Here is a 15,849-nt window from a genome sequence, read left to right on the forward strand (position 1 = left end):
TTGTCTGAGAAGATCCCACTCTTCTCTGGTCACTGCTTGCAAGGAATATCTTTTTAATTTTTTTGAGATGGAGTTTTGCTCTTGTTGCCCAGGCTGGAGTGTGGTGGCGCGATCTCAGCTCACCGCAAATTCCGCCTCCCGGGTTCAAGCGATTTTCCTGCCTCAGCCTCCCGAGTAGCTGGGACTACAGGCATGCGCCACCACACTCGGCTAATTTTGTATTTTTAGTAGAGACGGGTTTCTCCGTGTTGGTCAGGCTGGTCTTGAATTCCTGACCTCAGGTGATCCTCCCACCTCAGCCTCCCAAAATGTTGGGATTATAGGGGTGAGCCACTGTGCCCCGCTGGAATATCTTTTTATATCATTTTACTTTTTTTTTTTTTTGAGATGGAGTCTCGCTCTGTCGCCCAGGCTGGAGTGCAGTGGCCGGATCTCAGCTCACTGCAAGCTCCACCTCCCGGGTTCACGCCATTCTCCTGCCTCAGCCTCCCGAGTAGCTGGGACCACAGGCGTCTGCCACATCGCCCGGCTAGTTTTTTGTATTTTTTAGTAGAGACGGGGTTTCACCGTGTTAGCCAGGATAGTCTCGATCTCCTGACCTCGTGATCCACCCGTCTCGGCCTCCCAAAGTGCTGGGATTACAGGCTTGAGCCACCGCGCCCGGCCTCATTTTACTTTTAAACTATTTGTGTCTTGTCTTTTTTTCGCAGAGACAGGATCTCACTCTGTCACCCAGGCTGGAGTGCAGTGGAGTGATCAGAGCTTACTGCAATCACCAACTCCTGGGCTCAAGTGATCCTCTTGCCTCAGCCTCCCAAAGAGCTGAGATTACAGGTGCATGCCACCGTGCCTGGCCCTATTTGTGTCTTTGAATCTTAAGTGTGTCTCTTGCAAGCAGCATATAGTAGTTGGGTCATGTTTTTTGGTTTGTTTTTTATCTATTCTGCCAATCTCTGCTTTTTTTGTGTGATAAAATACACATAATATTAAAGTATAAAAATATAAAAATATTTTAGTATTGGCCAGGTGCAGTGGCTCATGCCTGTAATCTCAGCACTTTGGGAAGCCAAGGCGGGTGGATCACAAGGTCAGGAGATCAAGACCATCCTGGCCAACATGGTGAAACCACGTCTCAACTAAAAATACAAAAATTAGCTGGGTGTGGTGATGGGCACCTATAGTCCCAGCTACTCAGGAGGCTGAGGCAGGAGAACTGCTTGAGCCTGGGAGGCAGAGGTTGCAGTGAGCCAAGACCACACGACTGCACTCCAGCCTGGGCAACAGAGCGAGACTCCATATCAAAAACAAATATACATATATAAAATATATTATATATATATATTATAAAGATGCAAAGAAAAATTAGCCAGGCGTGGTGGCATGTACCTGTATTTCCAGCTACTCAGGAGGCTGAGACACGAGAATCACTCCACCCTTGGAGGCAGAGGTTGCAGTGAGCAGAGATTGCACCACTCCACTCCAGCCTGGGTGACAAAGTGAGACTCTGTCTCAAAAAAATAAAAATAAAATAAAAATGAGGTGTACCATTTGATGGCATTTGGTACACGGTACACTATCTACTTCCAAGACACTTCATTCTCCTAAAAGGAAATCCCGTCCCTGTTACAGTCTCTCTCTGTTCCCCTCTTCCCAAGCCCCCGGAAACCACTAATCTACTTTCTGTCTCTATGAAATATACGGATTACACCTTTAGATGGAATGCCCAGAATAGGCAAATCCATAAGACAGAAAGCAGATTAGTGGTTGCCAGGGATTGCAGGGAGGAGGAGTAATGGGGAAACAGGGTTTCCTTTCAGGGTGATGGAAATGGCTTAGAACTAGATAGAGGTGGCTGGCTGCACAACAATGTCAATGTATCATGTGCCACTGAATTTTCATTAATTCAGTGTTTAATATCCACTTTTAAATGGCTGGTTTTATGTTAGGTCAATTTCTCCTCAATTTATTTATTTATTTTTAATTTATCTCTTTGAGATGGAGTCTTGCTCTGTCGCCTAGGCTGGAGAGCAGTGGCACGATCTCCACTCACTGGAACCTCCACCTCCGAGGTTCAAGCGATTCTCGTGCCTCAGTCTCCTGAATAGCCGGGATTACAGTCATGCGCCGCCACGCCTGGCTAATTTTTTTTTTTTTTGTATTTTTAGTAAAGATGGGGTTTCACCATGTTGGCCAGGCTGGTCTCAAACTCCTGACTTCAAGTGATCCACCTGCCTCGGCCTCCCAAAGTGCTGGGATTACAGGTGGGAGTCACCGCACCTGGCCAATTTTCCCTCAATTTGAAAGAGAAGAGTGTTAACTTGGGAACACTCTGGAAATGGCCCTGACTCCCAGGGATATCCAGCTGGACACATCAATGGGCACAGCCTGGCTCAGAGAGGACTAGGACATGCTGCCTTCAGGGATAGGAAGGCAGTCATTGCTGGATGGTTTTTGGAGACAAGAGGCTGTCTGTCACCCAGGCTGGAGGGCAGTGGTGCGATCTCAACTCACTGCAACATCCGCCTTCCAGGCTCAAACAATTCTCCTGCCTCAGCCTCCAGAGAAGCTGGGATTACAGGTGCCTGCCACCACACTCGGCTAATTTTTTGTATTTTTAGTAGAGACGGGGTTTCACCATGTTGGCCAGGATGGTCTCGAACTCCTCACCTCAGGTGATCCACCCGCGTTGGCCTCCCAAAATGCTGGGATTACAGGTGTGAGCCACTGTGCCCGGCCAAATTATTATTATTATTATTATTATTATTTATTTATTTTTTTTGAGACGGAGTCTGGCTCTGTCGTCCAGGCTGGAGTGCAGTGGCCAGATCTCAGCTCACTGCAAGCTCCGCCTCCCGGGTTTACGCCATTCTCCTGCCTCAGCCTCCCGAGTAGCTGGGACTACAGGCACCCGCCACCTCGCCCGGCTAGTTTTTGTATTTTTTTTTTTTTTTTTTTGAGACAGAGTCTCGCTTAGTCGCCCAGGCTGGAGTGCAGTGGCGCGATCTCGGCTCACTGCAAGCTCCGCCTCCCGGGTTCACGCCATTCTCCTGCCTCAGCCTCCCGAGTAGCTGGGACTACAGGCGCCCGCCGCCTTGCCCGGCTAATTTTTTTGCATTTTTAGTAGAGACGGGGTTTCACCGTGTTAGCCAGGATGGTCTCGATCTCCTGACCTCGTGATCCGCCCGCCTCGGCCTCCCAAAGTGCTGGGATTACAGGTGTGAGCCACCGCGCCTGGCCAGTTTTTGTATTTTTTAGTAGAGACGGGGTTTCACCGTGTTAGCCAGGATGGTCTCGATCTCCTGACCTCGTGATTCGCCCATCTCGGCCTCCCAAAGTGCTGGGATTACAGGCTTGAGCCACCGCGCCCGGCCAACTATTATTATTTTTAGACATAGGGTCTTTCTCTGTCCCCCAGGCTGGAGTTCAGGGGAGTGACTACAGCTCACTGCAGCTTCCAACTCCTGGGGTTAAGTGATTCTCCCACCTCAGCCTCCTGAGGAGGTAAGACTACAGGTGGATGCCACCACACCCGGCTAATTTTTTTATTTTTATTTTTGTAGAGATGAGGTCTCATTATGCTGCCCAGGCTGGTCTCGAACTCCAAGATCATCCTGTCTTGGCCTCCCAAAGTGCTGGGATTATAGGTGTGAGCCACTATGCCCAGCTTATTTTCCCTTTCTTATTTCTTCTTGGGCTGCCAGTAATTGAACACTGTCCATGTGCTGGTCGGGGTTAGCAGGGGTCAGTAGTCAAAGGTAAGCCAGGATCAGAGGCCCCGCCTCAGCTCACAGCTCGCTTGCCCACTGGCTGCTGGGCCTTCAGCAAATCACTGATCTCCTCTGAATGTCAGTTTCCTCACCTATAAGACAGAAGGAATGCCTCTTCGCTGCTCCTCACAGTACTGGTTCTTGGAGGTTCCCACTCACTTGTGTCTATCTCCCCTGCTAGGCTGGGCGTGCCTGTTCACCATGACTACTCTGGTACCTCTCCCATGGTAGCTCTTCCAGGCATTTTTTAGAAATTGGGGTAAGGACGAGCGCAGTGGCTCACACTTGGAATCCCAGCACTTTGGGAGGCCAAAGCGGGAGAATCAATGGAGCCTAGGAGTTTGAGTCTAGCCTGGGCAACATGAGGAGACCCTATCTCTACAAAGAATACAAAAATTAGCCAGGTGCAGTGGTGCATACCTGTAGTCCCAGCTACTCGGGAGGCTGAGGTGGGAGGATTGCTTGAGTCTGGCAGGACGAGGCTACAGTGAGCCATGATTGAGTCACTGCACTCCAGCCTGGGTGACAGAGCGAGACCCTGTCTTAAAAAAAAATTGGAGTGAAATTCACCTCATGTACAATTAGCCATTTTTAAGTGAACAATTTGGTGTCATTTAGTACACCAACGAGGTTGTACAACTATCACCTCCATCAAGTTCCAAAACATTTTCATCACCCCAAAAAGGAAACCCTGTATCCACAAAGCAATTATTCCCTTCTCTCTTCCTCCCAGCCCCTGGCAACCACTGCTTTCTGTCTCCATGGATTTGCCTATTCTGGACATTTTATACAAATGGAATCATACATTGGGTGGCCTTTTGTGTCTGACTTCTTTGCAATACTTGATGGAGGCTGCAAGCTTGGCATTTTGGTTGTGCCTGACTCTAAAGCCGCCTTCTTCCCACTCTGCATAAGGGGATGGCCCATCGTGGCGGCATAAGCAACAAGATGTCCCAGGAGAGGGCTGGGAGCAGTGGCTCATGCTTATCATCCCAGCACTTTGGGAGGCCGAGGCAGGTGGATCACTTGAGATCAGGTGTTCGAGACCAGCCTGGCCAACATAGTGAAACGCCATCTCTACTAAAAATGCAAAAATTAGCCGGGTGTGGTGGCGGGCACCCATAATCCTAGCTACTAGGGAGGCTGAGGCAGGAGAATCTGAACCGGGGAGGCAGAGGTTACAGTGAGCCGATATCGCGCCTCTGCACTCCAGCCTGGGCAACAGAGCAAGACTCCATCTCAAAAACAAAAAAGACGTCCCTGGAGACAGCAAGTGGTGAGGGGGGAAAGGAAGTGTCTGGAGGCTGGGGGTGTACCTTGGCCATGACTTCATCGTGACCCTCCACCGTCTTCCGGAGCTTGATCAGATGCCACAGGTCCTGGATGGGCCGGGCAGTGCCCTGACTGGCTTCCAGCAGCTGGGCGGTGGAGGGCAGGTCCTGCAGCAGGGCCAGCTGGTTTTCCATCTTGTCGAGGCGGCTCACCACGTGGTCGAAGACATTGCTGAGCCTCTTCATGGGGTTCAGGATGGGCTGGGCATCTCCTTCCCTGGGCACGATGACCACCTGCGAGGTCTGCAAGAAGTCCTCATCCCCCGAGAGGACCTTCTTGAGCTCAGCCATGTGGATGTGCTCCAAGATGCCGTGCAGCAGGAGGTGCAGGGCCTTGAAGTTCAGCACCCCGCACTGTGGGATGGCGATGTTGGCCAGTTCGGTGAACGTGAGTGAGAAGCTCATCCTGCCGGAGTAGGTCAGTGGGGCTGGGGTTCCGGGCGTCCTCGAGGACAAGGGATAGCTTTCAGTGGTCCTGAGAGCTACACGGACTGGTCCTCAGAGGCTTGGGTGGTGGTGAGTCACAGCGGTCAGCGAGGAATGGCCTCTGTTCTGGCTGGAGCTCAGATCAGAGTCTCTGGTTGCCAGGACACCAAAGAATGTGGTGAAATAGGCACACTTCCAAGTCTGGAGTGGGGCAGATGCTCCCTGGTGAGCCTCACCCAGAGGAGGTGCTCAGTTAATATTGGAGGAATGTTTGAATAGCAGCCTCTTTATTCGAGCCCTCTGGTGATGTGAGACTGATAATTTTTTCCTAGAAGCACATATGGAAGGGATGGAGAGGCAGCTCCCTCCTCGGAATTCTCTAGAATCCGGGCAGAAGACAGGTTTCTTGGAGTTAGGAAGACCCAGGTTTTACAAAGGGATAAGAATCTGAAGTACTGGCCGGGTGGGTGTGGGGACTCACGCCTGTAATCCCAGCACTTTGGGGAGGCAAAGGCGGGAGGACTGCTTGAAGCCAATAGTTTGAGAGCAGCCTGGGCAACATAGTGAGACCCTGTTTCTACAAAAAAATTTTAATTAGCTGGGTGTGCTGGCACACAGCAGTACTCCCAGTTACTCAGGAGGATGGGGTGGGAGGATTGCTCGAAGCCAGGAGTTTGAGGCTGCAGTGAGTGAGCTATGACTGTGCCACTGCACTTAGCCTGGGCAACAGAGTGAGACCTTGTCTCAGAATGAATGAATGAATGAATGAATAAATAAATAAATAAATAAAAAGAAAAAAGGCTGGGCATGGTGGCTCACGCCTGTAATCCCAGCACTTTGGGAGGCCAAGGCGGGTGGACCATGAGGTCAGGAATTCAAGACCAGCCTGGCCAAGATGGTGAAACCCCGCCTCTATTAAAAATACAAAAATTGGCTGGGCGCGGTGGCTCAAGCCTGTAATCCCAGCACTTTGGGAGGCCGAGACGGGTGGATCACGAGGTCAGGAGATCGAGACCATCCTGGCTAACACGGTGAAACCCCGTCTCTACTAAGAAATACAAAAAAAAAACTAGCCGGGCGAGGTGGCGGGCGCCTGTAGCCCCAGCTACTCGGGAGGCTGAGGCCGGAGAATGGTGTGAATCCGGGAGGCGGAGCTTGCAGTGAGCTGAGATCCGGCCACTGCACTCTAGCCTGGGCTACAGAGCCAGACTCCGTCTCAAAAAAAAAAAAAAACAAAAAAAAAAACAAAAATTAGCCGGGCCTGGCGGCACGTGCCTGTAACCCCAGCTACTCTGGAGGCTGAGGCAGAGAATTGCTTAAATCCAGGAGGCGGAGGTTTCAGTGAGCCGAGATTGCGCCACCGCACTCCAGCCTGGGCGACAGAGTGAGATTCCGTCTCAAAAAAAAAAAAGAATCTGAAGAACTAAGTTCATTTCTGGACACATTCAAAGGCCCCCTGCAGTGTTCCATTTTCATGTGTGTTTGTGTGTATGTGTAGTGTGTGTGACAAAGTCTTTCTCTGTCACCCACGCTGGAGTGCAGTGGTGCAATCTCAGCTCACTGCAACCTCCACATCCTGGGTTCAAGCGATTCTCCTGCCTCAACCTCCCGAGCAGCTGGGATTACAGGCATCTGCCACCATGCCCAGCTAATTTTTGTATTTTTAGTAGAGATGGGGTTTCACCATGTTGACCAGGATGGTCTCAAACTTCTGACCTCAGGTGATCTGCCCGCCTCAGCCTCCCAAAGTGCTGGGATTACAGGTGTGAGCCACCACACCTGGACAAGTGTTCCATTTTCTGGGAAGGAGAGCCCAGGCGGTAAGAAGTGCATTGTTGGCCAGGCGCAGTGGCTCACGCCTGTAATCCCAGCACTTTGGGAGGCTGAGGTGGGCGGATCACGAGGTCAAGAGATGGAGACCATCCTGGCCAACATGGTGAAACCCCGTCTCTACTAAAAATACAAAAATTAGCCAGGCATGGTGGTGTGCGCCTATAGTCCCAGTTACTCGGGAGGCTGAGGCAGGAGAATCGCTTGAGGCAGAGGTTGCAGTGAGCCAAAATTGTGCCACTGCACTCCAGCCTGGTGACACAGCGAGACTCCGTCTCAAAAAAAAAAAAAAAAAAAAAAAAGGTGTTGTCCTTTCTAGGCCCTGCATGTCCCTGCCCAAGTGACAGTGCCCTCCCCAGACCCTGCTCTGCTCTCTGCTTGAGCTGGGCTCACCATAACCCCTGTGTTCCCAAGCAGGGTCTCAGCCCTGCTCTGACATCATAAGGACATGGCCATGAGCCAGCTGCCACAGGACCAGGAGGCTGCGTGGAGATACGAGGTATGGTCAGGCTCTGCTTGGTCAGTTCTAGGACAAGAGAATCCCAGCCTGCTTGTCTCCTGGGAAAGTCTGCAGGGACGCTCTCGGCTTAACACCAGGAGCCCTGACTCCCAGCCCAGCCAGCACTGTGATCCCACATTCCCGGCCCACGCCACACAGCAGGAGCCCTGCTGAGGGATTCCACATTGAGTTCATGTAGTTGGGGAGGCAAATCCTTGCACCAGCTGTGGAATCTTGAGGAAATGACTTAACCTCTCTGAGCCTCAGCTTCCCTCTCCACTAAATGGGGAAATAAAACATCGGGGCTAGAAACAACATATGTAACATGCCAGGCCAGTGCTGATGGAAACATTTCTTGCAGTCAGGTGCCGTGGCTAACGCCTGTAATCCCAGCACTTTGGGAGGCCAAGGTGAGTGGATTGCTTGAATCCAGGAGTTGGAGAGCAGCCTGGGCAACATAGCAAGACACCATCTCTACAAAATAAAAAATTAGCTGGGCGTAGTGGCTCACACCTGTAATCCCAACTACTCAAGGGGCTGAGGCAGGTAGATTGCTTCAGCCCAGGAGTGGAGTGGGAGACCAGCCTGCACAACACGGTGAAACCCCATCTCTAAAAAATATACGAAAATTAGCTGGGCATGGTGATGTGTGCCCGTAATCCCAGCTACTTAAGGCTGCAGTGAGCCAGAATCACACCCCTGCACTCCAGCCTGGGCAAAAGAGTGAGACCCCATCTCAAATAAAACAAAACAAAACACAAATCGCTCCTTGACCAGAACTGATCTGGCAGCCCCTCTTGCCAACGGCTAGAACCGTGGGAGCAAGCGTCCAGGAAAACTCCTTCTGAATTGAACAGTGGGATATTTTCAGGGATGTTCCTGGTGAATCAATCCTGTGTTCCTGACTTCACAGCAGATGCTTCTGCTGAGGTTATTACTAGTCCATCCACAAAATCGAGCTCTTCAGCCAGGCGTGGAGGCAGACAATGAGATAATGGCTGGGCAAAGGTGCCCAAGGAGGCCCCTCTGGGGAGGTGACATCTGAGCTGAGACCTGAAGAGAGGGCATTCCCGAAGCTCTTTCAGAATAGAGACCTTCTCTTTCTTCTCTTTCTAGTATCAGAATACTGATCCCTGCACACAGTAGGTGCTCAGTAAGTGTCTGCTAAATGGATGATAGCGCCAAAGGAGCTGACAATTCTATGGGGCCATATTAATGATAGAAATATTATAAAATAAATGGTAACACTGTAACCATTTATGTGTCTTTTAGAATAATTTAGCATTTAAATGTGAAGATCTGGCAACACCAAGCATTGGCAAGCATATGAACAACAGAACTCTCATCTGCTCTGACAGAGCAGAAATTAGCAGACTTTGGAAAACTGTTTGGCAGGGTCTGCAATGCTGACAAATTGCACACACTATGACCCAGCCAGTCCAGCCCTTGATCGGAACCCACAAGGAAATGACACAGACCATGCACAAGGATGTTTGTGACAGCACTACTCATACTAGCTAAAAATTCCCATCCAACTATGGCATATTCAAACAACAGACTATGACACAGCAGTGAGAATGAACAAAGACAACTACATGTAATAGTGGGATGAGTTTCTTTTCTTTTTTCTTTTTCTTTTTTTTTTTTTTTTTATACAGAGTCTCGCACTGTCGCCCAGGCTGGAGTGCAATGGTGTGATCTTGGCTCACTGCAACCTCCACCTCCTGGGTTCAAGCGATTCTCCTGCCTCAGCCTCCCAAGTAGCTGGGATTACAGGTGTATGCTACCATGCCAGGCTAGTTTTTGTATTTTTAGTAGAGACAGGGTTTCACCACGTTGCCAAGGCTGGTCTCGGATTCCTGACCTCAGGTAATCCGCCTGCCTTGGCCTCCCAAAGTGCTGGGATTACAGGCGTGAGCCACTGCATCTGGCCAACTTTCATAGATAGAAAATTGAGCGGAATGACATATATAAAAGGGTTCACGCTGTATGAAACCATTACTATAAAAAGTCCCCAAACTGCAGCCATAAAAAAAGGATGAGTTCATGTCCTTTGCAAGGACATGGATGAAGCTGGAAACTATCATCCTCAGCAAACTAACACAGGAACAGAAAACCAAACACCGCATATTCTCACTCATAAGTGGGAGCTGAACAATGAGAACACATGGACACAAGGAGGGGAACATCACACACCAGGGCCTGTAGGGAGGTGGGGGAAGCAAGGGGAGGGAGAGCATTAGGACAAATACCTAATGCATGTGGGGCTTAAAACCTAGATGACGGGTTGATAGGTGCCGCAAACCACCATGGCACATGGACACCTATGTAACAGACCTGCACGTTCAGCACATGTATCCCAGAACTTAAACAAACAGCAGGGCGCAGTGGCTCGCGCCTGTAATCCCAGTACTTTGGGAGGCCGAGGTGGGAGGATCATCAGGTCAGGAGATCGAGACCATCCTGGCTAACATGGTGAAACCCCATCTCTACTAAAAAAAATACAAAAAATTAGCCGGACATGGTGGCGGGCACCTGTAGTCCCAGCTACTGGGTAGGCTGAGGCAGGAGCATGGCATGAACCTGGGAGACGGAGCTTGCAGTGAGCCAAGATCAAGCCACTGCACTGCAGCCTGGGCGACAGAGTGAGACTCTATTTCAAAAAAAAAAAAAAAGCTTTGGTGCCTGAGTGCATCGCATTCAAACAAACAAAGTCCCGAAATGGAGAAAACAAATCTTAGGTGTTGGAGGTGAGGTGAGGGGTTACCCTTGGGTGACCTCATGCTTGGAAGGAAGCATGAAGCCGAGCTGCAGGGGAGTGGGCATGCTGGTGTGGTTAGTTTGGGAAAATTTATCAAGTTGTTAGCTTCTAATATGGGAACTTTTTTTTTGAGATAGGGTCTCACTGTCACCCAGGCTGGAGTGCAGTTCACAGTTCATGCAGCCTCAAACGCCTGGGTTCCAGCAATCCTTCTGCCTCAACCTCCGAGTAGCTAAAACTATAGGTGCGCACCACCTCTCCTGGCTAATTATTTTTATTATTGTGGAGATGGGGGTCTCACCATGTTGGCCAGGCTGGCCTCAAACTCCTGACCTCCAGCAGTCCTCCGGCCTCAGCCTCCCAAAGTCCTGGGATTATAGGCGTGAGCCACTGCGTCCGACCCTGAGCACTTTTCTGTATCAAAGTTCTGGGAATCTGCAATGATTCAAACAAATTAAAAGGCCAACAACATGGATTCCACTTGGGTTTTGCTGGCTCGGCTCCAATGGACTCCTTCCCAGTTCTTGCTGCGTGTAAAGAAAGATTTTTGCAAAAAAATTCTGGCCTGAATATAACAGCTTCTTCTCTCACCTCAGCGTGTGCTGACTCACACCCACGCCAGGAGAGCAGCTTGGGCAGTGATCATCAGGCCAGAACTACAAGACCTGGGGTCTACTGGGCATGGGCTGCGTGCCCCTGAGCCTGTGCCTTAAGCCCTCCATGTAGGTTTCGGAGCTGGAGGTAAACATCTGCAGGTTCCTTGTCAAGATGAAGGGAGGTAAGGAGTATGGCATGGTCCCCAGCACAAAGTGCTCACTTACGTAAGCTGCATCTCCCAAAATGAGAACATTATTTGAGGCTTTCAAGGCAACAATGCATTAGCTTGATGCTGGAGAGGCGGCCAAGGAGGAAGCAGAGAACATGGGAGGAGAGAGGTACCTCCTTGGACCAGTCAGTCTTTGCTCTGATGCGCAGAACTGCATTCAAAATGCCCTGGGGTTTTTTTTTTTTTTTTTTTTTTTTTTGAGACGGAGTCTTGCTCTGTCGCCCAGGCTGGATTGCAGTGGCCGGATCTCGGCTCACTGCAAGCTCCGCCTCCCGGGTTCACGCCATTCTCCTGCCTCAGCCTCCGGAGTAGCTGGGACTACAGGCGCCCGCCACCACGCCCGGCTAGTTTTTTGTATCTTTTATTAGAGACGGGGTTTCATCGTGTTAGCCAGGATGGTCTCGATCGCCTGACCTCGTGATCCGCCCGTCTCGGCCTCCCAAAGTGCTGGGATTACAGGCTTGAGCCACCGCGCCCGGCCCCCTGGGGTTTTGTATTACGAAAATTACTATACTCTCAGCACTGTGGGAGGCTGAGATGGGCGGATCACATGAGGTCCGTACTTCGAGACCAACCTGCCCAACATGGTGAAACCCCATCTCTACTAAAATTACAAAAATTAGCTGGGCGTGGTGGCGGGCACGTGTAATCCCAGCTACTTGGGAGGCTGAGGTAGGAGAATCGCTTAAGCCCGGGAGGCGGAGGTTGCAGTGAGCTGAGATCACATCACTGCACTCCAGCGGGGGTAACAAGAGTGAAACTCTGTCTCCAAAAAAAAAAAAATTAATAATTACCCACTGTATGCTCTAACTAGCTCAATAACAGAAAATACAGAAACAGGCAACGTGAGTACATGAGTTCATTTGCATTGCTATAAAAGAATACCCGAGACTGGGTAAATGATAAAGAAAAGAAGTTTATTTGGCTCACAGTTCTGCAGGCTGTACACAAAGCACAGAGCCAACATCTGCTTCTGGTGAGGCCTCAGGAAGCTTCACATTGTGGAAGGTGAGGGGGAGCCGGCATGTCGCATGGTGAGAGAGGAGCAAGAGAGTTGGGAGACGCCAGGCTCTTTTTTATTTTATTTTGCTTTATTTTTTTGAGACACGGTCTCCCTATGTTGCCCAGGCTGGAGTGCAGTGACGTGATATTGGCTCACTGCAACCTCTGCCTCCCAGATTCAAGCGATTCTCCTGCCTTAGCCTCCCAAGTAGCTGGGATCGCAGGCGCCCGCAACCCTGCCCGACTGATTTTTGTATTTGTAGTAGAGACAAGGTTTCCCCATGTTGGCCAGGCTGGTCTCGAATTCCTCACCTCAGATGACCCACCTGCCTTGGCTGAGATCACAGGTGTGAGCAACTGCGCCCAGCTAGTGTTCTATCTTGATATGGTGCTGCTTGCACTAGCGAGTGAGGTTTGTGAAAATTCTTCAAGCTTAACACTCGTACGCACTTTTTAAAATGGGGTCTCCATGAGATACTCGGCTCTTATTTTAACTCTGGCCTAAAATAACTAAAGAAAGAGAGATAAACATTACCCCTGGGTCTCTGTAATGCAAACTGCAAGACAGGAAAGGCAAGGCAAGGAAGGGACTCCACCACATCCCCGGGGCCACTGTGTTGCCAGCAGATGGCACTGGTTGTAGAGAAAGTGGAAGAGCTCCGCTTTTCTCTCTTTCTCTCTCTCTTTCTTGTCTCACTTTGTCATCCAGGCTGGAGTGCAATGGTGTGACACTGCAACCTTGGCGCACTGCAACCTCTGCCTCCCAGGTTCAAGCGATTCTCCTGCCTCAGCCTCCCAAGTAGCAGGGATTACAGGCATGCCCCACCATGCCTGGCTAATTGTTGTATCTTTAGTAGAGACAGGTTTCACCATGTTGGCTAGGCTGGTCTCAAACTCCTGACCTCAGGTGATCTGCCTGCCCTGGCCTCCCAGAGGGCTGGGATTACAGGCATGAGCCACCACACCCTGCTCAGTTCCTGCTTTTCATACTTTTAGGAGCAAAAGTTCTTGGGAACCCCATGGGCTGGCCCTGCTGAAGGCCAGCAGGTGTTCCCCCACTGGTGGGAGAATGGTCTTCTGGTAGCAGGTGCCACGAGGTGGAAAAACACCTGTCACTGAAGATGTCCCGGGCCTACAGCACTCCTGCTGCCCCAGTTATGGTGAAATCTGGACTAAAAATAAAAGGTGGTGGCTTTGCAGTACCGATGTGAGGCTCAGAGGTGCGCCTCAGTTGCCAGGGAGGAGGAGCTGCGTTCTGCAGAAGGTGAACGTTGCCCAGGAAAAGGTGACACAAGCAGCTCCACTGCAAGCCTGAAAATAATACCATTCCGGACAGCCATGGGCTCCTGATCTGACAGCGAGTGAGGCAGGAATATGAGGAACATCATCCTGTCTCTAGGCCTGCGTTTACTTTGTTATTTCATCACGTCTGAATTCTTCCGGAGTTACTTTTTGTGTGGCCCTGCCCTTCCTTTTTTGATAACAGCTTTATTCAGATATAATTCATCTAACATACAATCCATCCATTTAAAATGCACAATTCAATGGCTTTTAGTATATTTGCCGATGGTTGCAAACATCATGACAATCAATTTTAGAACATTTCATTACCCTGAAAAGAAAACTCAGCCGGGCACAGTGGCTCACCCCTGTAATCTCAGCTCTACCCAGGAAGCTGAGGAAGGAGGACTGAAGATGGCTTGAGCTCAGGAGTTTGGACCAACCTGGGCAATACCAGGAGACCCTCTCTCAAGGAAGGAAAGGAGGGAGGGAAGGAGGGAGGTGAAGGAAGGGAGGGAGGGAGGGAAAGAAAAAGTGAGAGAGTGAGAGAGAGAGGGAGGCAGGAAGGAAGCAAGGAAGGAAAGAGAAAGAGAGAGAGAGAAGAAAAGAGAGAGAGAGAGAGAAAGACAACCCGTACCCATTAGCACTTACCTCCCATTTCGCCTGAACTCCCCCCGCCCTAGGTAACCACTAATCTATTTTCTAACTTTCTGTCTCTATGGGTTTGCCTATTCTGGACATTTTATGTAAACTGAATCACACAATAAGTGGGCCGTGCGCAGTGGCTCACACCTGTAATCCCAGCACTTTGGGAGGCCAAGGTCGGGGGATAACTTGAGGTCAGGAGTTTGAGACCAGCCTGGCCAACAAGGTGAAACACTATCTGTACCATAAAAACAAAAATCAGCTGGGTGTGGTAGTGGACACAGCTGTAATTCCAGCTACTTGGGAGGCTAAGGCAGGAAAATCGCTTGAACCTGGGATGTGGAGGTTCCAGTGAGCCAAGATCACACCACCGTACTCCAGCCTGGGTGACAGAGCGAGACTCTGTCTCAAAAGAAAAAAGCAATAAATGATCTTCTGTGACTGGCTTCTTTCACTTAGGAGGAGCTTCTTTTGCCGGGGCTGGTGGCTCATGCCTGTAATCCCAGCTCTCAGGAAGGCCGTGGCAGGAGGATAGCTTGAGCCTATGAGTTAGAGACTTGCCAGGGCAATATATCAAGACCCTATTCTCCACAAAAAAAAAAAAAAGAGAAATGGATGACTTCTTTCACTCAGAATGTTCTTAAGGTTTAGCCACGTTGTAGCATGGATCAGTGCTTCGTTCTTTTTTATGGAATGAATAATATTCCATCATATGGAGAGATCACATGTTGTTTATCCACTCAACAGTTGATGAACATTTTGGTGGTGTCAAAGAAAACCAGAGCTGTTGGGTGTGGTGGCTGATGCCTGTAATCTCAGCACTCTGGGAGGCTAAGGCGGGAGGACTGCTTGAGCTCAGGAGTTTGAGGCCTGCCTGGGAAATGCAGTGAGATCCTGTCTCTACAAAAATAACAAATAAATAGCTGGGCATAATGGCACATACCTGTAGTCATAGCTCCTCAGGAGGCTGAGGCAGGAGGATTGCTTGAGCCTGGAAGGTCGAGGCTGCAGTGAGCCATGATCACACCACTGCACTCCAGCCTGGGCAACACAGTGAGACCCTGTGTCTTAAAAAAAGATAAAAAAAAAAGAAAGAGGCTGGGCATGGTGGCTCATGCCTGTAATTCCAGCACTCTGGGAGGCTGAGGTGGGCGGATCATGAGGTCAGGAGTTTGAGATCAGCCTGGTCAACATGGTGAAACCGTGTCTCTACTAAAAATACAAACATTAGCTGGGCATGGTAGTGTGCGCCTGTAATCCCAGCTACTCATGAAGCTGAGGCAGGAGAATCACTTGAACCTGGGAAGCGGAAGCTGTGGTGAGCCGAGATTGCGCCATTGCACTCCAGCCTGGGCAACAGAGCGAGATTCTGTATCAAAAAAAACGAAAGAAAAAGAGAAAAAGAAAACTAGAGCTGGACAGTAGTTAAAGGTGTAAAAACAGATTTTATTCAGGATTACTGCAATAGGGGAAAAGAGACC

General features: G+C 50.0%; 1 protein-coding gene across 1 annotated transcript in view; it reads right to left on the bottom strand.

Annotated features, from left to right (window-relative positions):
- The window catches only part of C20H16orf96 (chromosome 20 C16orf96 homolog), a 43,244-nt gene extending 37,610 nt beyond the window's left edge, over positions 1 to 5,634 (bottom strand). The window contains exon 1 of the mRNA XM_025371521.1: positions 5,084 to 5,634. Coding sequence (XP_025227306.1) covers positions 5,084 to 5,503 — 420 coding nt within the window. The 5' untranslated portion in view covers positions 5,504 to 5,634. The remainder of the gene's footprint in view (positions 1 to 5,083) is intronic.
- Positions 5,635 to 15,849: the final 10,215 nt, after the last annotated feature.

The sequence above is a fragment of the Theropithecus gelada genome, chromosome 20 (assembly GCF_003255815.1).
Source record: "Theropithecus gelada isolate Dixy chromosome 20, Tgel_1.0, whole genome shotgun sequence".
Classification (NCBI taxonomy): Eukaryota; Metazoa; Chordata; class Mammalia; order Primates; family Cercopithecidae; genus Theropithecus; species Theropithecus gelada.